The sequence below is a fragment of the Bubalus bubalis genome, chromosome 6 (assembly GCF_019923935.1).
Source record: "Bubalus bubalis isolate 160015118507 breed Murrah chromosome 6, NDDB_SH_1, whole genome shotgun sequence".
Lineage (NCBI taxonomy): Eukaryota > Metazoa > Chordata > Mammalia > Artiodactyla > Bovidae > Bubalus > Bubalus bubalis.
Window position 1 is genome coordinate 45,727,600 of NC_059162.1, and position 23,028 is coordinate 45,750,627.

The following is a 23,028-nucleotide window of genomic DNA, read 5'->3' on the forward strand; positions in this document are numbered from 1 at the left end:
CTTAACAATAAAAGAAGCAGGTGTCTGTTCTTAAATGTATGAAGGATGAAATGCTGCTGCTTCTGTTACTCACTATGTTTTTGGTATCATAATATAGAATAAAACTCTCCAGCCTCACTGATATTTGGGGAGAGGAATCATAGCTCTCTTTCCCTAGAGAAAGATACTGGATAAATATATCTTTAATAGTTTTTGTCCCTTAAATAGTGGTACTAAATTTTCATACATTTTTTATGGTGATGTTGAATCGTGAAGGATTAACGTTATTAAAGATTCTATATTTTGCTTTTTAATGAGATCTATTGTCATGTTCTCTATTAAATATGAAAATGAAAGAAGTTCATCACTAGGAAAAAATCTAAGATGTTTTATTGCTTTAAAATAACTTAATATACTCCTTATAAATGTAATTATTTGGGGATTAAAAATAATACATGAATGTTTATCTGAATTAACTTTTGCCTCTTACAATGCATTTCAAAATAAACTGCACTATAAAAGGATAACTTTGAAACATAAAAGGGGAATTAAATGACTGAAGATAAAAACAAGCGTAATTTAAATGTTAACTTCTAACGAAAAATTTATGTAGAACTGTGGTTTACAATAATTGTTGACATATTCCCCCAAGTACTGTGTCTGTGGTTTTTCATGGTATCAATCATTTAAAGCAATTTAGGTAATACCATTCTGACATGCATTTCTGCTATTTTATTTACACCATTTGCCTACATCAGTGCAATGCAGTACCTTTCTGATTTGGTACAGTAAATGCACTCTGTAATATCTATTATGGCTTGGTCAAAGGATAATTTATTGTCAAATAGAAAAATAGGTCAACACTAATGTCACTTGATGATCAACCCCCCCAAGTTTAATAAAACATCTCACCAGTATGCATTCCACTGCAGTGGTTGATATTTTATTAGGACTACCTGGCTATAGCAGTAGTGTAATTACTGAGCTGTCAGAGTGATAAGTGGGATTAATGGCAGCCTGATGCACTTTAGTCTGCAGAGCGCTTAGAGAATTGCAAGATGGTATTATTATCAGAGTCTGCCCATTCTGGCATATTCATGGCACCAAAGAAAAAAAGAATGCTACAATTCAGGTTTGCGTTGCCCTGCCTCATTAACATCTGACATTTCCAACAGCTGTTATTTGTGAACTAGCTCAATAATAAAAGGAGAGTTATTTGGTAAAGAGGCTTAATAACCACAACTAAAAATCCTTACGTTGTCAGTGCTATTAAGTGAATCTGTTTATGTTGAATTTAAGATTTCTCTGGAAGAACAGAAAAATACACTTTGCATTAATTTGGCTCATTCATACCTGCTGACATTATAACTTTATTTTTAATTGCCTTATATTTAGGTTCGGTGTTAGAAAAAAGAAAAGCCAAAAACTTGTGCCTTATTAGGGGTAGCCAGAATCCTCTATCTATCTGTCTGTCTGTCTATATCTTTATCTATCATAAATATTTTTGTTGTTCTAGTCTTGTGGAATTGCAGATTTTAAAAAACTGTCAAAATGACTTTTACAAGTCTGAAGATATTTATTATTGCATATTATTTTATAGCTTTTTATTTTAGCTTAGCTACTTTATTTTACCTCATAACAGGATATCCTTTCAAACACTATTAATCTACAACATGTTTATCCACGTGAAGTTAACACATATAGGTATCACCTATATGTTATATTTCAGAATCGAGGACCAAATAGACCTTTTTTTTTTTTTTTTCTTTTTGGATTGTTGTGCTACTGATCATAGCAAGAATTTCCAAGAAATTCTTTTTAAACTCAGTGATTATGTTTTAGGGGAAAAAAAATCTTAAGTTTTAGAAGATAGGAATTCACCTAAATGATAGCTGTGAATTTAACAATGGCATTTAGAGAAATGATAGGGGAGAGGTTTAATGACTGCATTTCAGAAAGGACAATTGATTATGAAAAGCCTTTGGTCCTCATTGTGTAAAATTTAATTTAGAGAGAAGGCTAAGGGCACAAACCAGAGAAAAGAGATCAGATTTTAAAACAAGATATTAATTAGGTACTGAGAAATTGGTCCAGACAATGAAGAGGACTCTCTGATTGACAAAAGAATGACGAGGAGACTGGTATTGTTTTCTCAAAGGAAATGAACCAACGTCTTTACACATGAAAGTGGATAGAAAATGAGCTTGCTCGTCACCTTTGTCACTGAGCAACGTGGGACTCATTCTGAGGGAAATCTCAGAGAATTCTCGTCTTCTGCCAAATGTGACAATGATATATCTTAAATTTTAGGTCACCAGCCTAATTCCTCTCTATTCTCACTCTCACTTTATGCCAGACCAGATCCCATTAGTCTACCTACCCTGTCATGGTCTTTTCTCTCTAGTCCTTGGCACATACTGTTTTTATGTTTTGGTCATTTTCTCGAGTGATCTTCTGCTCTAAGTCCCACCCTCCTTCACTTGCCTAATGCCCTGTCATTCTTCAAGCATCCCTTTATGTATTATTTCTCCCAATAAGCTTTGCCTGACCTCTCCCTCCTGGACTGCTGTTCCTCTTATATGCTCTATTAGCTTGCTGTTTCTATCCAAATTCACACTGACCACATTGACACTACAAGTGCCTTTTATATGTTTGAGCTTCCTCCAAACTGCACGGTCCATGACAGCAGGGCCATGGTTGTCCTTTTCATCATTTTTATAACCTCATATCCCAGGTTCTAACATGTAGCAAGGGTTCATTAAATATTTATCAAATGAATACACAAAAAGTATAAGAATGTAGAAATTAAAGACTATTCTAGCCAGTGGTTTCAGTCCTAAAGTAGTAATTACAGAATTGTGATACTCACTGCGTGCTCCAATCATGTTTATCAGAATCACCATGAAGGGCAGTCACTGGGAGTGGGCCAGTGGCAGCAAAATGCAGATTCCCAGGACATTAACTAGAATCCGCCTGCCAATGTAGGAGGCGTGGGTTCAGTCTCTGAACTAGGAAGATCCCCTGGAGAAGGAAATGGCAACCCACTCCAGTATTCTTGTCTCGAGAACCCTGTGGACATAGGAGCCTGGCAGGCTACAGTCTATGGGGTTGCAAAGAGTCAGAAAAAACTGAGCGACTAAACAACAAGAGCCAATAACTCAAAATCAAGAGGAGCTTCTCTGTGGAAATTATGACATTTATCAGGCTTCCCAAGTGGTTCTTAGTCACATTAAAGTCTGAACGTGTCTCTGATTGTTTCTCCAGGAAGCAAATTCTGATATGAAATTAGTATGTGGAAAGTTTATTAGAAGATATACATCTATATAAGAGTGATGGAATCAAGATTGGACAGACATAGCCACAGTGAAGACTGCAGTGCATCCCTGAAGACTTGTTCCCCAAGTAGGGGCAAGGAGAATGGGTCTTTACTTCCTACCAGTGACCTGTTATTGGAAACTCGCTGCCCCTGGGAAGGGGCCATGTCCATGGTTCAGCCTGTTTTCTTTACCCAATGGCACAGCAGCTGAGAGAATAAATGTTTCAGTCTGGAAGGCAGGGGATCTGATCTATTCATTGCAGTATCTACTACAAAGCCCAATTGCTGTGTTTATAGTGTGTATGTTAAAGAAAAAAAAAATGGAGAAAGGGAGGGATGATCAGAGAGGAAGAAGGAGTCAGGGAAGAGAGGTGGGAGGATAAGTGGAAGGGATAAAGAGGAAGAAAGGAATTTACAAGTGGTAAAAGGAGATCTTTTTCTTTGCATTTGTGTAATAACTACTGTCTAAAAGACATACAAAACTGTTATCATAAAAGATTCTATTCTCAGGACTTCCCTGGTGGTCCAGCAGTCAAGACAATGCATTCCCACAGTAGGGGACACAGGTTAGACCCCAGATCAGGGAACTAAGATCCTGCATTATGTAAATAAATTAAACAAACAAACAGCAACAATAAAAAGACTATTCTCTAAGCATTATCAGTGCAATGAGAGATCCAAAAAATATTGATTTAGTAAATGGATGAATCATGTATCTTAAGTAAATATGATCTTCTTAAACTCTAGGAGGAACACCAAGAGAAAGAATAGCTATTTACCTGAATGGTGCTATATTATACACCTTAGGAAGTGTGCAAAAAGTGAAACACAAGTACTCTTTGTTTATTGCTTAAACAATTTTTGTTCCTAAAAATAATATAGTTTTATTTGTTCTTACTGGACACTAACTCTGAATGTGTTTAGGGTAGAGAATATATAGAATGTTACTTGACAGTTTCTTTAATTCAGTTATTTTATTCCCTAGATGCCTGAAATGTGCAGATGCCCCCTGTCAGAAGAGCTGTCCAACAAATCTAGATATCAAATCGTTCATCACAAGTATCTCAAACAAGGTAAATTTGGATTTAGCTCTGCAAATGAAAATTAATAACAGCCTTTGATCTTGTTCTCTATTATTACCATGATTAAAGCATAAAGCTTGTCTTAGTAAATTAGGTTAAAGTATTAAAGTTATGATTTCTGTAGGCATGTGAGAATGTGGCACATTTTGTTAATTAGTCTCTTCCTAGTTGTGATAATGATTATTGTGAAATCCGTATTCATTTTTTATTATCTTAAAAATTAGTTTGTGGTGAATTGAATCATTTTTTAATACAAACCATTCACTGAATAGATTGATTCTAGCTTAAGCAGGCTAAATGCTTACAGATAGGAACTGTCTTTGATTATCAAAACACATTTCAAGTTTTATATCTTTGTTTTAAAATGCACTTTAATATTAACTCTAGGGCACCGGAACAAATCAAAGGAAGTTGTCTAAGACTTGGAATAATTCATAGAGACTGATAGTGTTTTAACCAAAACCCCCACACAACTAAAAAATAGAAAACAGACTTTTATGGACATTAGTAGAAAAAAAGGAATTTTGATCTTTATGTTGTTTTTTAAGTCAATGTAAGGCTAAGCCCAGTTTTTAGTAAACAAGAGAATGGTTGATTGATTAAATGATGAATAGTATCTTTTGTTTGTGAAAGAAGCATTATGAACTCTTAGCCAAGGATCCTATCCTTTAACTACTGAGCAGAAACTGAAGGCATCTTCCTGTAAGGATGTCTCTACATCCTTTTTTGCTTCCTTTCACAGGATTTAGTACCTATATGCTAAAATGCTGCTAAAATCCAGTAAGTACTCCTTCAACTAACTGGTACCTTTTTACATATAAAGAGTATTTCTCAGTATGTCAGAGATTTAAAAATGATGTAGGAGAAAAATTATAAATTTATATAGCTTTACAATTTCAAAAGAATTAGAGGTGATTACTTAGATATAGGATGTGGTATTAATCTACATGGTCAGATCTGAAGTCCAGGTTGAATTTTTGCATTGAACCCCTGTGAACCCAAGGAAAATGACTTATCTCTTCACTTTGATTTATGAAAGAAGGATAGCATCTGTCTTACAGGATGGTGGTGTGAACTGAATAATATTTTTATGTTGAAATCTCTGATATGGCAATTATTCAACAAATATTTTGTTGATGTGGAATTATTATTATTTTTTCTATTCATTCAATATGGTAAATACTATACAAGTGATTACTATTTTTGTTTCTGGTATTACTTATTGAGCATCTACTATCTATCAAACTCAGTGACAGATACTGGGTGAAAAAGGATCCCTGCTATGACCTTGCCTTCTGGAAATTATAACTCTGAGCAAAAACAGATACATTAAAAAAATAAAACAACACAAAAACCTACCAATAATTCAATGTGATTAGTGCTGAAACCATTCAGTTTAAGAAGATTATCTAGCATATGATAAAGCAAGAATGTGGGCTATACATGGTATGTGTAGGGAAATATAATAAATTCAGTGTGGCTGGAATGGAACCTTGATTACATAAAAAGAGTGATGGGAAAGAGACAAGGCAGTTAGATTGATATTAAGTTCTGAAAATGTTTGAATTCTATGCTCAATATTTGAGACTTAATTCTATAGATAGTAGGAAATCACTAACGCTCTGTATTTGTTTTGCAATTAAGAAGATAAAATCTGAAAAGAGATCTCATTTATTAACTGAAATATCATAAACATTTATCATCACAGAATCTCTGACATATATGAAAATAAATAATTTATGTGAAGCATGTATATGAAATCTCATGAGAAAAAGAACAAAATAAAATGTCCAAAATTTTGAAGTAGAAAGAGTTTTGGCTAAAATTATATAAGGTTGCACTCCTGGCTTTAAGCATGAGGCAATAGAATTGTGATCCATGCTAAATTTTCCCTGCTGCTGCTGCTAAGTCGCTTCAGTCGTGTCCGACTCTGTGCGACCCCATAGACGGCAGCCCACCAGCCCACTAGTCTCCCCTGTCCCTGGGATTCTCCAGGCAAGAACACTGGAGTGGGTTGCCATTTCCTTCTCCAGTGCATGAAAGTGAAAAGTGAAAATGAAGTTGCTCAGTTGTGTCCAACTCTGCAATCCCATGGACTGCAGCCTACCAGGCTCCTCTGTCCATGGGATTTTCCAGGCAAGAGTACTGGAGTGGGGTACCATCGCCTTCTCCGAAATTTTCCCTAGAGAATCTATAATTTAGTAGTGATTTTGTGATTCTAATAAGTGTATAGCACAATCATTCAAGCTATACAAAATTTTATATGAAAAAAAGACAAAATGGGAATAATGATATTCTTTGAAAAACTTATAAAATGTCTAAGTAAGATCAGAATCATCTCTATTTTAGGATAATGTTGTTTCATTAGTTTCTTCATATTTCTTACTCTCTGATAAAGCATTGCACTTTGGTATTTATTTAAATAAATTTCCATATGAAGAGAAGATATTTGGGGGTATTTAATTGAAAATGTAATCTTATGCCAGACATTTAAGGAACTCTATTGTAAGTAGTATTTTGTTGAAGAATCATTGTAGCAATCATAAAAGGTAAGAGATTCTTGTACTTTAAAGCCTGCAGCTTTTAAGATATTTACCAGCTGTGTACGATGTAGGCTGTCCCACATTGCTCTACCAGTGGACCTCAACTCAGGAGGGGGGTTCTTTCCAGGTTGAGAGGGTAATTGAATCATCAGACTCAATGAGCCTTGAGCCTTTTTGAGAAAAGCATGTCACTTGGATTGTATTGTGTTAGGTTTCTGTGATTCAGTGGAGTTTAGACCAATACTTACTTCCATTCTTTATTTTTTTACAAACTGGATTACAGCTCTAGTTTCTAAAGGTACACTCAATTCTATTGTACCTCCTTGGTCAGTTTTTCTCTGTTACATGCAGGTTTTTCTTCGCAATTTTATCTCTCAATGGAAAGTACACGTTTCAGATTCATCAAACTAAATAAGGGTTATATTTTTGAATAATTTTCTTTTGAAAAAAAAAAAACACTACATTATGTAAGAATTCATAAGGTCAGTCTATAAATGTAGTGAAAAACTAACTTTAAAAAAATTTTCCTTAGTTACACAATCCTTTCTTTCGTAATAAAAAGTATTTATTTTCTTTTTCAAAATTTTGCATTAAGTTGTAAAGCAATGGCTTCTCCACAGGCTTGTATATTTTACAGAATCTGTATATGTTTTGTATACAATCTGTATAGATTTTACAGAATCTATATAGACTTAGTGGCTTTTATAGCTAGATAAATACATTTAATAATATACATTAGAAAAAAACTGACTCAGGTTCGCATAAAAGGCTCTTATCATAGATTGCTATTGAAGTAATTAGAAATCAGAGGAGCAGCATAATTTATCCAGCATTATTTATTGATAAATATTATTGATGACAATAGTTTTATTTAAAAATGTTTTCTTGATATATGTGTGTATGTATATATGCACATGCATGCACAAATATTATAAAGCAGAAGTGCAATCAATAGATTTAGTCCATCCTACTTTAGGGTTTGCTTTTCATTTTCGATGGCCACATGGTTTCAAATAAAATATTGATCTTTTTCAGAATAATTTTCTAAAATCATAGCTTTAATTATATTGTACCCTTGTTAAAAAAACTTCAGTGGCTCACCATTGCCTATAACGTAAAGCCAATTAGGTACCCCCCGTTTTTATGACAGAGAAGTAAGTAAATGAAAAAGGTATTAGGAAGTCCATAATTTACTAATCAGTAATTTAAAAAGTGAATATTTTAGATATATAAAACAAAATGTGATAATTAAGATTTCAGGTTTCCTTTGATACACAAGGCTAGTTCTCACACTTTTATTGTCAGATGGTACTTGGAGCACCTCTGTGCATCCCAAGAAGACTGACAGAAACTTACCTACCTGCTGTAAGATGGTGTTCAAGGGAACACAGCTTATAAAAACTTTATGTGATGCTCTAGAACTAACAAGTCATTATCCTTCACAGTTCAATCTGCCATTTGGTTTACATAAATAGTTCTGAACTTGTGTGTCAGTTCCCCTTACAGTCATGATGCCAATTTTTAAATAATGTAAAATATGTAATTTTTTTTCTAAATTATACAACAGCCAAATATTATGGGTCTGTGTCATTCCAGGGCCCAATCTGAGTGGGTCTTGTGGCATAGACTTAGGTACTGCAATTCTAATTAGCTCTTCCTTGTCTAATTAACAATAATGCTTTCTTTTTAAAACTTGATGAATAAAATTGTATGCTTTATTATTGTATGCTAATTACTGTATACTTATTAATCCAGCTTTGGATTAGTTTTATTCAAATTGTTGGCAGTTTTCTTCAGTTTTGTCCCCCTTGTTGAAATTTCCATGAGAAAGCAGTTTATTTGTGCTTAGAATAAATGTCAGTTCTTTAAACCTTTTTTGGTAAGGATATGCTGTTAACCAACTCTTTTTGTTTCTGAAACTGTTCATACATTTCTTAACTCTCATAAAATAACTTTGTGCATAGAGTAAAGGATCTGCAGTTATTTTTTACACCTCTCAGAGAGTATCACTTTAGTGTCTTATGTCATGCATGCTATTTGAATGTCACCAGCATGCTAGTTATTGCTCACTTGAGAATAATGTCTTTGGAGAGTGGCTGATTTAAAGACTTTTTAACCTTTAGTGTTCAACAGTGTTACAGTTATTTATATCAATATGGATTTCTTTTATTTATTTTGCTTTGTTTTCATTATGACTCTTAAGTCTGTGGATTGATATCTTTCATCATTTAGGGGACTATTTCATTGTTTTTACTTCATTTTATGGAGTTCTCACTAGGTATATGTTAAATATTCTTATTTTATTGTCTATGACTCAACTTATTTTTTGAACTTTCATTTCTTTGTTTTTTGGAGGTTACATTTTAAATCATTTCCTTAAATTCTACTTTCAAGTTTTCTAAAACCTTCTTCACCAGTTTCAAATATGTTCTTAAAATTGTCTGCTGAGTTTTGAGTTACAATTTTATCTTTTATTTCTAGGAGTTCTTTTTTACATTTAAAAAGCCTGTTAGCTTTTTATTTATTTTTCAAGTCTACCTATAATTTCTTAAAGCAGATGAAATTACTTATTTTTATATTCTTGAGAATCCCACTATCCAAAATATTTGTGAGCATGATTATATTGCTTATGATGTCTAGTGGGTCCAGACATAGTGTTTTGTTTACTTTTATGTTTAATTTTTAAAATTATTATTATTATTATTTTCCTTTTGGAGGCTAATTACTTTATAGTATTGTGATGGTTTTTGACATACATCGACATGAATCAGCCATGGGTGTACATGTGTCCCCCCATTCTGAATCCCCCTCCCACCTTCCTCCCCACCCCATCTGTCTGGCTTGTCCCAGAGCACCAGCTTTGAGTGCCCTGCTTCATGCATGGAACTTGCACTGGTCATCTATTTTACATATGGTAATACACATATTTCAATGCTTGTCTTTATTGCAGTCCTTATAAAATTTTCACAGATAAAGCCTCAAAGAAAATGAGCAACCATAATTTTAAAAATAGATACTGTAATAAAGATGTTTATTTAGAAAAGGAATCTATATTTGCTGTGTTCTCAAAGGCCCTGAAAATTAAAGGCTTTTTTTAACCTGGTTTAGCAAATGGCTTTAAGGTTGTTCCACTTATTTCTTTGCTTACATCTTGTCATTTTCTGTCCCTGAACATGAAAGTTCATGGATACATTCACAATAACTTAAAAAATATATTTTACCTATAATTTAAACTTTAAAAATTAGAAGAGCCATAGTAGGTAACTACTTCTCAATACATGTGAAAAATGCCTATAAATATTTAAGATCTAATGGGTAATCTGGAGAAGGCAATGGTACCCCACTCCAGTACTCTTGCCTGGAAAATCCCATGGACGGAGGAGCCTGTTAGGCTGCAGTCCATGGGGTCGCTAAGAGTCGGACATGACTGAGCGACTTCACTTTCACTTTTCACTTTCATGCATTGGAGAAGGAAATGGCAACCCATTCCAGTGTTCTTGCCTGGAGAATCCCAGGGACGGGGAGCCTGTGGGCTGCCATCTATGGGGTCACACAGAGTCAGACACAACTGAAGCGACTTAGCAACTTAGAATGATTGAAACCTACATTTTTATTGGTAAATTCTGGTAATCAAGAAGGCATATTGAAGAAATAGACTGTTGAAAAATAAGACAAAAAGATTTGCCATATCAGATATTGAAACTCACTGTATAGCTACTGTGGTCAGTATAGAATTGGTACAGGAATACACATTTCTGAAACAGATGAAAGTCTGTAAATGAAACCAGGTAAATAAGAGAACACAATATATAATGAAGAGGATATTTTAATTCAGTGGTAAATGATGACTGCTTTGAAAAGTGGTCCTGGCATAATTTTGTCTTTACCTTTAGAACACTTCATCAGGCCATCTAAGATAAATTTTAGGTGCACTAAATTTTTAAATATAAAAAGGAAAAGGTTTAAGGATAATTCTCAATCTGTGAGCTATGTGAGAAAAAATTTTGCTACACACATTTTAAAATGTATTTTAGAATAAAATCAAATCAAACTTGAAACCAAGTGAACTTTTGTTTTTGTTCTGCGTGTTTAGGCTAAGTGTTAACTTCTATTAAATCACAGTTCCTAAAAATTTAAATGAGAAAAATAACCCAGCCTTGCATAGGCAGTATTCTCATAAGCATTAAAAAAGAGGTCATGCAAATGATTAATGGTCATACTAGAGATGTCCTACTTCCATATTAGCCAGAAATGTGTAAATAAAAGGGTGATACCAGTTTTCTCTCATCATATTTTTAAAGTTAAAAAGTTAAGTAGCCTCCTTTGCTATTTAGCAGAAAGGAAGCAAGAAATCTCATACAGTAGTAATATATTTGAAAATTTTAAATATTTATACAGTTGTGCTAGCAATGCTTTGCTATCTGTTCTTCCTAGAGAAACAAAAGTATGATCATATAGTGGTATATGTACAGTAGTATTTATTACAGCAATCACAGCATTGTTTGAAGTACCAAAAACTTGAGACAACAATAGTGCCCAACATTAAGAAAAGTGTTTATTAACCTATTTTTATATTATGGAATGTTATGTGGCTCTGCATTATTATTATATTTGTTGAGCTAAAAGGATATTCCTATTAAATTAAGAAAGTGAGTTGCATACTAGTATGAATAGCATAACACTATCTTTAAAAAATTCTGATTTATATATAAGCTAAACATGGCATAGAAGGACTTAAACTTTAGATTCCTCAGTTGATTGAGGAGGGGTAAAGAGGTTATTAACATTTTTGCTAAAAATGGCCATATTATTTTACTTCCTCAGTAAGCATGTATATTTTTAATAAAAATAATAGATTAAAATTCTATAGTAAAATAAAGTAAAGCTAATGGTTTACAGAGTAACATGTATAGATCTTACTCTTAGTTTTTATTTTGGTACAAAAAATGAGAAAAATATTCAGCTTTTTTTTTCCCTAAATGACTAATAGTTCCAAATCTGTTTATTGAAAAATATATTTTCCCTCTATTCTGAAGTGCCACATCTATCATACACTTAATTCTACATATATTTAGGTCTATTTCAAACCCTTTATTTGTCCTGTCAATCTATATATCTTTGACAGAACCAAGATATTTTATACTATGCTGTGTAATAAATCTTACCATTGATAAAGGCTATTCCCCTGATAGTATATTTATTTTCAGAATATCCTAACTTTTCTCAACATGTAAAACTAGCTTCATGAAATGAAAAGAAGCTCTACAGAGTAATTATTGAATGCTGTGTCTGGACTATGCATGCATGTTAAGTCGCTTCTGTTATGTACAGCTCTTTGTGACCCCATGGACTATAGCCTACTAGCCTCCTCTGTCCATGGAATTCTCCAGGTAGGAATACTGGAGTGGGTTGCTATGCCCTCCTCCAGGGGATCTTCCCCACACAGGGGTCGAATCCATGTTTCTTGCAACCACAGATGATTTCCTGCATCAGCAGGCAGGTTCTTTACGACTAGCTCCACCTAGGAAACCCTGTGTCTAGACAGTGGTAATGTATTAATTTAAATTTAGTAATGCAAATTTATGCTTATCTTACCTCATACACTTACCAGCTGGTAACATTAACTCAATTTTCTAGAATTCAGCCTTGAATTTTAATATGTAACTTCTCAGTTTTGAGACTAGCAAACGGTAAATTTACTAAGTGCTAAATTACCAATAGCTGTAATATTTTCAAAATGTACCCTCTTTTCAAATGTGCTGGTGGAAAAGAGAGATGCATATTACATTGTTTGTGCTGTGTTTAGTCACTCAGTTGTGTCCAACTCTTTGCGACCCCATGGACTGTAGCCTGCCAGGTTTCTCTGTCCATGGGGATTCTTCAGGCAAGAATACTGGAATGGGTTGCCCATTCCCTTCTCCAGGGGATCTTCCCCACCCAGGGATTGAACCAAGGTCTCCAACATTGGAGGTACATTCTTGACCTATACAAATGGAATTTTAATCTGACTAACCATCAAATTATGTGGAAAATAAATATGAAATCCAAAAAGGTTAAATGGTTTATCCCAAATCACATAACCACTTGATAGTGTAACAGTACTTTCCTGAAATCTTCTCCAGTGTACTTTCCTTTGCATCACACTGCACTATTTATATGAAAAAAGTATGTAAAACTCACTATTAAAATATGAAGTGCTAAATAAGTAACATATTTTCTATCATGACACTTTCTAAGTACCCAGTTCTTTCAGTTCAGTCCTTCAGTTGTGTCTGACTCTTTGCGACCCTGTGAACTGCAGCACACCAGGGCTCCATGTCCATCACCAACTCCCGGAGTTCACCCAAACTCATGTCCATTGAGTCAGTGATGCCATTCAACCATCTCATCCTCTGTAGTCCCCTTCTCCTCCTGCCCTCCATCTTTCCCAGCATCAGGGTTTTTTCAAATGAGTCAGCTCTTCGAATCAGGTGGCCAAGGTATTAGAGTTTCAGCTTCAACATCAGTCCTTCCAATGAATACCCAGGACTGATCTCCTTTAGTATGGACTGGTTGGATCTCCTTGCAGTCCAAGGGACTCTCAAAAGTCTTCTTCAACACCACAGTTCAAAAACATCAATTCTTCAGCACTCAGCTTTCTTCACAGTCCAACTCTTACATCCATACATGACTACTGGGAAAACCATAGCCTTGACTAGATGGACCTTTGTTGACAAAGTAATGTCTCTGCTTTTGAATATGCTATCTAGGTTGGTCATAACTTTCATTCCAAGGAGTAAGCCTCTTTTAATTTCTTGGCTGCAATTACCACCTGCAGTGATTTTGGAGCCCAGGAAAATAAAATCAGCCACTGTTTCCACTGTTTCCCCATCTATTTGCCATGAAGTGATGGAACTGGATGCCATGATCTTCGTTTTCTGAATGTTGAGCTTTAAGCCAACTTTTTCACTCTCCTCTTTCACTTTCATCAAGAGGCTCTTCAGCTCCTTCTCACTTTCTGCCATAAGGGTGGTGTCATCTACATATCTGAGGTTATTGATATTTCTCCCAGCAGTCTTGATTCTAGCTTGTGCTTCTTATAGCCCAACGTTTCTCATGATGTACTCTGCATATAAGTTAAATAAGCAGGGTGACAATATACAGCCTTGACGAACTCCTTTTCCTATTTGGAACCAGTTTGTTGTTTCATGTCCAGTTCTAACTGTTGCTTCCTGACCTGAATACAGGTTTCTCAAGAGGCAGGTCAGGTGGTCTGGTATTCCCATCTCTTTCAGAATTTTCCACAGTTTATTGTGATCCACACAATCAAAGGCTTTGGCATAGTCAGTAAAACAGATAGATGTTTTTCTGGAACTCTCTTGCTTTTTCCATGATCCAGCGGATGTTGGCAATTTGATCTCTGGTTCCTCTGCCTTTTCTAAAACCAGCTTGAACATCTGGAAGTTCACAGTTCACGTATTGCTGAAGCCTGGCTTGGAGAATTTTGAGCATTCCTTTACTAGTGTGTGAGATGAGTGCAATTGTGCGGTAGTTTGAGCCTTCTTTGGCATTGCCTTTCTTTGGGATTGGAATGAAAACTGACCTTTTCACGTGCTGTGGCCACTGCTGAGTTTTCCAAATTTGCTGGCATATTGAGTGTAGCACTTTTACAGCATCATCTTTCAGGATTTGAAATAGCTCAACTGGAATTCCATCACTTCCACTAGCTTTGTTCATAGTGATACTTCCTAAGGCCCACTTGACTTTACATTCCAGGACATCTGGCTCTAGGTGAGTGATCACACCATCATGATTATCTGGGTCATGAAGATCCTTTTTGTACAGCTCTTCTGTGCATTCTTGCCAGCTCTTCTTAATATCTTGTGTTTCTGTTAGGTCCATACCATTTCTGTCCTTTATTGAACCCATCCTTGCATGAAATATCCCCTTGGTGTCTCTAATTTTCTTGAGGAGATCTCTAGTCTCTCCCATTCTATTGTTTCCTATTCTATTGTTTCCCATTCTATGTACTATTAAATCTTAAATAATTGCAGAATATATAATACAATAAACTTTATCTTAAGGAAATTTGAGTTTCATCTTTAGACAACTATTTGATAAATTGAAGAATTTTAAGTAAATAATTGTAAACAAGTGAAAGTTGCTCAGTCGTGTCCAACTCTTTGCCACCCTATGGTCTATACAGCCCAAGGAATTCTCCAGGCTAGAATACTGGAGTGGGTTGTCTTTCCCTTCACCAGGGGATCTTCCCAACCCAGAAATCAAACCCAGGTATCCTGCATTGTAGGCGGATTCTTTACCAGTGAGTCACAAGGGAAGCTCAGGAATACTGAAGTGGATAGGCTATCTCTTCTTTAGCGAATCTTCCTGACCTGGGAATTGAACCAGTGTTTTCTGCTTTGCATCTGGATTCTTTACCAACTGAGCTATCAGGGAAGCCCTAATAGTAAACAAAACTAATTATAATTTTGAAATTCATATGGGCTTAAGTTAATGCACTCTGAATGGAGACTTTCTGAAAACTGTGTTTGTATCCTCTGTGCAGATTATAGCTGACTGGTGGTTTTATGAGCAATATATAATAACAGTATATTAGACAGCAAAACACCCAGTTGATTAAGAAATCTCATTTCTGTCTGTGAAGAGCAAACCTTCATAAAATAGTCTTACTTTATTTTGTTTGGATAAAAGAAAATAGGAGTGCTAAATTGTAGTCTAGCTCTACTATCATAAGTAATAATTCTGTCTTAAGTTATTATATATATATATATAACTATATATATATATGACTATCATATATATATATATATATATATAAAATGATGTCCAGCAATACTTTCTGAGTTTTTTTTTTTTTAATATTGTTTAAGGTAAGATTATTTGGAGTGAGGTAGTTTGATCTCTTTCTTACCTTTTGGTTTTTTTCTTAATTTTGCCATTACTTATACTTGTTATTGTAAATATAAACTTATTTTTAAAACTTGGCCAATCATTTGATTGACTTGTGTTTTTTTGCCCTTCTTAATAACAAATGATTTTTTTTTTTTTTGTATTTTTTTTTTAAATTTTATTTTATTTTTAAACTTAACATAACTGTATTAGATTTGCCAAATATCAAAATGAATCCGCCACAGGTATACATGTGTTCCCCATCCTGAACCCTCCTCCCTCCTCCCTCCCCATTCCATCCCTCTGGATCATCCCAGTGCACCAGCCCCAAGCATCCAGTATCGTGCATCGAACCTGGACTGGCAACTCATTTCATACATGATATTTTACATGTTTCAATGCCATTCTCCCAAATCTTCCCACCCTCTCCCTCTCCCACAGAGTCCATAAGACTGTTCTATACATCAGTATCTCTTTTGCTGTCTCATACACAGGGTTATTGTTACCATCTTCCTAAATTCCATATATATGTGTTAGTATACTGTATTGGTGTTTTTCTTTCTGGCTTACTTCACTCTGTATAATAGGCTCCAGTTTCATCCACCTCATTAGAACTGATTCAAATGTATTCTTTTTCATGGCTGAATAATACTCCATTGTGTATATGTACCACAGCTTTCTTATCCATTCATCTGCTGATGGACATCTAGGTTGCTTCCATGTCCTGGCTATTATAAACAGTGCTGCGATGAACATTGGGGTACTCGTGTCTCTTTCCCTTCTGGTTTTCTCAGTGTGTATGCCCAGCAGTGGGATTGCTGGATCATAAGGCATGTCTATTTCCAGTTTTTTAAGGAATCTCCACACTGTTCTCCATAGTGGCTGTACTAGTTTGCATTCCCACCAACAGTGTAAGAGGGTTCCCTTTTCTCCACACCCTCTCCAGCATTTATTACTTGTAGACTTTTGGATTGCAGCCATTCTGACTGGTGTGGAATGGTACCTCATAGTGGTTTTGATTTGCATTTCTCTGATAATGAGTGATGTTGAGCATCTTTTCATGTGTTTGTTAGCCATCTGTATGTCTTCTTTGGAGAAATGTCTATTTAGTTCTTTGGCCCATTTTTTGATTGGGTCATTTATTTTTCTGGAGTTGAGCTGTAGGAGTTGCTTGTATATCCTCGAGATTAGTTGTTTGTCCGTTGCTTCATTTGCTATTATCTTCTCCCATTCTGAAGGCTGTCTTTTCACCTTGCTAATAGTTTCCTTTGATGTGCAGAAGCTTTTAAGGTTAATTAGGTCCCATTTGTTTATTTTTGCTTTTATTTCCAATATTCTGGGAGGTGGGTCATAGAGGATCCTGCTGTGATGTATGTCAGAGAGTGTTTTGCCTATGTTCTCCTCTAGGAGTTTTATAGTTTCTGGTCTTACGTTTAGATCTTTAATCCATTTTGAGTTTATTTTTGTGTATGGTGTTAGAAAGTGTTCTAGTTTCATTCTTTTACAAGTGGTTGACCAGAGTTCCCAGCACCATTTGTTAAAGAGATTGTCTTTAATCCATTGTATATTCTTGCCTCCTTTGTATAACAAATGATTTTTAAAGAACAAAGAAACAACAGAATTTCCAGTTTTCTCCTTGTAGCCAAATATTAATTACCAGTATATTTAAGTTATATCAAAGATGAAATAATTCTCAATAGTTTACTGAGTAGACAGTAGCACATGTGATATAGCTTTGTTTTTAGTATAACATCTTTCAGAAGAGGGAGATATATGAAGTGCATTAATATATCCAGATACTAATTTTCTATTTCTGATGTTGGGCAACAAATGCCCTTTAAGTATAGAATTTGTGTTATATTTTTGTTCCAGTAAGAAGAATCAGATTTAATCTATATTTCTGGTTACCTTTAAAAGGATTTACAGTTTAGTTGGGTTGTAAAGAAAAACAATCTCAGTGAAAGATGAAATTTGTAATATCAGATTAGAGAAAAATCTTTTAACATTTTATATAGTATACGAATAGGTGATTCTATCAATATTTATTTTACTTCTCCTTCAATAATTTCTCAAATTAACTTTTTTTTGCTTGCAAGTTATGCAGTATTTATAAATGATAACTTCTAGATTTCTACTTTTGCGTATTTTTCTTAGCTTTAATGATCATTCTAACATTATGATCTTGACTCTACCATATATGTTTCTATATTGGCATAGAAGTTTCTATGTAGAAAGGCATTCTATCTCCTTGAAGACATTATACCATGAATTATGGTAACTTATAAGAGGGGGCTTCCCAGGTGGTGCTACTGGTAAAGAATGTGTCTACCAGTGTAGGAGATGCAAGAGAAGTGGATTCAACCTCTGGGTTGGGAGGATCCCCTAGAGTAGGAAGTGGCAACCACTCCAATATTCTGGCCTGGAAAATTTCATGGACTGTGGAGCCTGGTGGGCTACAGTCCATGGGATTGCAAAGAGTTGGACACGACTGAGCAACTTTCAATTCACCTGTCGACTGTGTGATTTTAGGAAAATCACCTATCTTCTCTGAGCATCACTTTTCATTTCATTTTCGGTATATGTGAACTCTAGCACTCTAAATGAAATAACCTTGTATTCGGTTGTTTATTTCTGTGTTTCATCATATCTAAGAATAAAAAATTATACTTCTGTAAATTTCTTAGAAAATCTATTGCAAATTTCATTATTTTCTGTGGATAAAATGGGCATTTTATTATTCACAACAGATATTCACATTACTTACTTTAAATTGGCAATACAAAATTATGAAGTTGTCGTTATTATTCTTTCACTAAGTCGTGTTGGACTCTTTGCGACCCCATGGACTGTAGCACTCCAGGCTCCTCTGCCTTCCACTGTCTCCTGAAGTTCACTCAAATTCATGCCCTTTGAGTTGGTGATGCTAATGATTTGAATTTTATATAAATTTTTATTTTTGATATTAAAAGATAAATGCTAATCAATTAAGTTTCTAGTAGTAATTCTACTGGAGATTAGATATGGTCTCTGAACTTCAGAAATTATTAAAAGCTAATAGAAGACACTGGAGAAGGCAATGGCACCCCACTCCAGTACTCTTGCCTGGGAAATCCCATGCTCGGAGGAGCCTGGTAGGCTGCAGTCTGTGGGGTCCCTAAGAATCAGACACGACCGAGCGACTTCACTTTCACTTTTCACTTTCATTAATTGGAGAAGGAAATGGTAACCCACTCCACTGTTCTTGCCTGGAGAATCCCAGGGATGGGGGAGCCTGGTAGGCTGCAGTCTATGGGGTCGCACAGAGTTGGACACGACTGAAGCGACTTAGCAGCAGCAGCAGCAGAAGACACATCAGAAAAATATACAGTTATCATAAATTTATATTAACAAATACAATGACCAAAAAAGTGTAGTACAAAGAGATGATATTGTGGCATTATGTTTTTTTTTAATTTTATTTTATTTTTAAACTTTACATAACTGTATTAGTTTTGCCAAATATCAAAATGAATCCGCCACAGGTATACGGCATTATGTTTTTAGTTGGAAAATGGTGAAAAATGTAGTTTTTTAAAGGAAATGTTATTTGAGCAATGGTATACGGTATGAACAGGATGGATATTGGTATGGATGAAAATTGTATTCCGTTTAACCAGAACAATCTACAGGCAAAAGCACTGCTTCTTCATGCATATCTAGTGCTTACCAAAGGGCCTCTCACAGAGTAGCTGCTCATAAATACTTGATGATTGGTGAATTGAGTACATGCACACATGCACACTAAGTTATATTAATTAACTCAGGGAAAATTATACATTCTCAAGTCAATTAAACAGAGATAGGTGGGTACGGTGCAGAAAATTGGAGAACTAGAAATGAGATCTTTGCATTTCTACAATGTACATAAATTATTATGCCTTTACTTGCATGTTTCTCTGCCATTTCTTTTTCATGACTTAGTAGATTGTGGTAGTTTTTCTTTCTGTACTTTTTGCTTTTATTTGCCGTCTTTCTTAATTTACTTCCTAACATGAGTTTTCTTTAATAAATGTTAAAATCTTAAACTGTTAGAATTAACATTTTAAGAAACTTCTTAGGAGAAAAAGCCTAGGGGATGGGGTGGGGACTTAAATTTATTAAATCTATCCTGTGCTTCATAATGTACTAGGCATCTTATCTGTGTCAAGCATTTTAAAAATATTTAACATAAATATGACTAATTAAGAAGGAATTTTGATCTGTATTTTTAAGTGATAAAACCTGTGCTAAGAGATAATACATTTTCCTCCAGTCATATGGTTTAAATATGATTCAAATTCAGGAGCGTATGGCTCTGAAGCCTGTGTGTGTGTGTGTGTGTACTTGAGTATGTGTTTTCTAGTTTACCATCTTAAGGTCAGGTAAAAACTTTATTTTATACAAGAATTAAAAAAAAAATTTTTCCTTAAGTGAGACCAAAATAAATTCATAGTTCTGGTCTACTCTTGTAAAAATCTTATAAAATTTAGTGTATGTGTTACAATGAAGGATTTTCAGAAAAAAGGCAGCCAAATCTATTCTTCCATCCTCATTTGTCTTCACAAGAATGTGAGTAATATGAGGGCAGGAGGTTTCGTGTATTCTGTTCATAATTTATTCCCACCTCTCCTTTACCAAATACTTGAAGATCCATCGATTGTTTATTGAGGGATGGTGACTGGCAGAGACGTCCTTTTCCCTATTCTTTTTGTATGTACTACTAGATATTTTTCTATTCAACTAATGTACATCATTACATTCACCATTATATAGCTCCATCCAGAAATACAAGCAATGTTAATTCACCCTTCTCACACATGCAAACTTACTGAAGTTTAGCCCAAGTATTTTTTAAATGCAACAGATTGGAGTTTATCTTGGAAGGGTGCTTCCATCTGTGAAAACACTCATTGGAAGAAGGAAGAACACTTTAAAATAAATCCACCAGCTGTATTGATAATGGTGTAGTGACATGAAGGCCTGAATATGATAGAACTATTTGTTAAAATAGTTATACCATATGAGAGAATAGCTAGCTTGTGGGTTTTTTGTGTTTCTTGATACTGACTTTAAAAATCATTAAATTGTAGAGGGATGACACTAATGAGGTTTCAAGCTATAATTTTAAAATAAAAAAGAATAAAACTTAAAGTTTTCTTAAAATTAACTCACATAAATGGCACATTGGGTACCTTAAATTCTGCTTTAAAAATCTCAGTGAGTAATAGAAAATTCAGCACCAGCAAGATCCTGGGTAAGCTAATGGACTGGACAGCATTCAAGGCCTATTCTTTTGTGTTGCTATAAAAGCAGCAAATATATCAAGCATCATTTTATCTCTAGATTTTTGTTAAAGAAGGGTAAAAACTGTCATCCAATATGTATAAAATAAATCTGTGCACAAAAGATCAGATATTTATTTTTTATCCCCCCTATTATAGACTTCCTTGTACATTTTTTTTTCTTTCACACAATAGAAGACTAATATACGTGTGACTGATTGAATAACATGAAGAAACTAGTGAAGTGGTTGTGTATTTTCAAGGAGACTGCTGGGGTGTCTTTAAAGTACCCTTCTAAATTTAAATTTTATAGCCTTTGCTATTAGAAAGGTTTAAGAGCTCACGGACTAGGAGTCAGATCTCTTATTTAGAAGGAGGGCTCAAGAAATCTTCCCACTTACTATGAGAGAAATAATTGATATTGATCGTGAAGTTCTTGATGGGAAGAGTTGAGGAAGTGTTCTCTTTCTAATATGTTCCTGAATGTCTTTGACTCTAAATAGCCAGATCTCTATACACAGAGTTATCTGCCATTTCTTCAAAGTTATTTGTAAGAGGTGAATTGCAAAGATGACTTCTGAATTATTGCTTAATGTTGTTTCAGCCCATTTTCAAAACCATGTTTCTATGTTCTGTGATATATGCCAATACTTGCTTTTTTTAGGTTTAACTGTGTCTTCTTCACATTCCCAGTATTTCCGCTCCCTTTTTGAGAATTTCCACATAATCTATACATAAGTTTTCCCAGCTAGTCCCTTAGTACTGGCACCCTTCTATGAATATTAAAAAACTTCAATTAAATACCAAATTCTTACACTGGCAGTGAAGGTTCTCCATAATATAGTTCAAGCATATTTTCCAAATATATCTCCTAATCATTTCCTGAGTGAATAAACTCTTAGCCAAACTGCCAAGTCATCACACCAAATTTTGATTATTTACTCATTTCAGTCCACAACAACTTGTATGTCCTTCCCTCTCATCTCTTAGTTCTGTCAACTCGAGTCATTTGAATGCCACCAATTTTAAAACTAAGCCTACACCTTAGCCTGAAATGACCTCTTATACTGATAGCAAAGCAATTTGATTTCAGAGAGTGAATATTTGCCTTAAAAAAATTGTATTGGTGATTTTTTATTTAAGAAATGTTCAATAATACTTATTACTTTTTAAGAATTTTATAGCCTCCTACAGGAATACTCCCAAGCTCATTCTGTGAGGCTACTATCACTCTGATACCAAAACCAAAGATATCACACAAAAAAAGTTAGACCAATATCACTGATGAACATAGACACAAAATATCCTCAACAGAATGCTAACAAAAAGAATTCAGCAACATGTTTAAAGGATCATACACCATAATCAAGTAGGATTTATCCCAGAGGTGCAAGAAATTTTCATTCTACACAAATCAATGTGATACATTGTATTAACAAACTGAAGAATAAAAACCATGATTGCCTAAATCAATGCAGAAGAAGCTTTTGACAAAAGTCAACATCCAATTATAACTTAAACTCTCCAGAAATTGCACATAGAGGGAACTTACCTCAACAAAATAAAAGCCATCTATGATAACGCCATAGCAAACAGCATTCTCAATGGTGAAAAACTGAAAGCATTTCCTATAAGATCAGGAACAACGGAAGGATTTCCACTCTCACCTCTTTTATTCAACATAGTTTTGGAAGTCCTAGCCATGACAGTCATAGAAGAGAAAGAATTAAAAGAATGCAAAGTAAAAAATAGATAAAACTGTCACTGTTTGTAAATAATAGAATGATACTATATGTAGAAAACTCTAAACCCTAAAGATGCTACCAGAAAACTACTAGAGCTGATCAATGAATTTAGTAATGTTGCCGTACACAAAATTAATATACAGAAATCTCTTGCTTTTCTATACTCTAACCACA

The 23,028-nt window shown here is 34.5% G+C and overlaps 1 protein-coding gene across 1 annotated transcript in view; it reads left to right on the forward strand.

Moving 5' to 3' along the window:
* Positions 1-23,028, forward strand: part of DPYD (dihydropyrimidine dehydrogenase) — a 945,375-nt gene that overhangs the window by 198,374 nt on the left and 723,973 nt on the right. Inside the window, exon 4 of the mRNA XM_025289449.3 lies at positions 4,281-4,368. Within this exon, the coding sequence (XP_025145234.1) occupies positions 4,281-4,368 (88 nt within the window). The remainder of the gene's footprint in view (positions 1-4,280; positions 4,369-23,028) is intronic.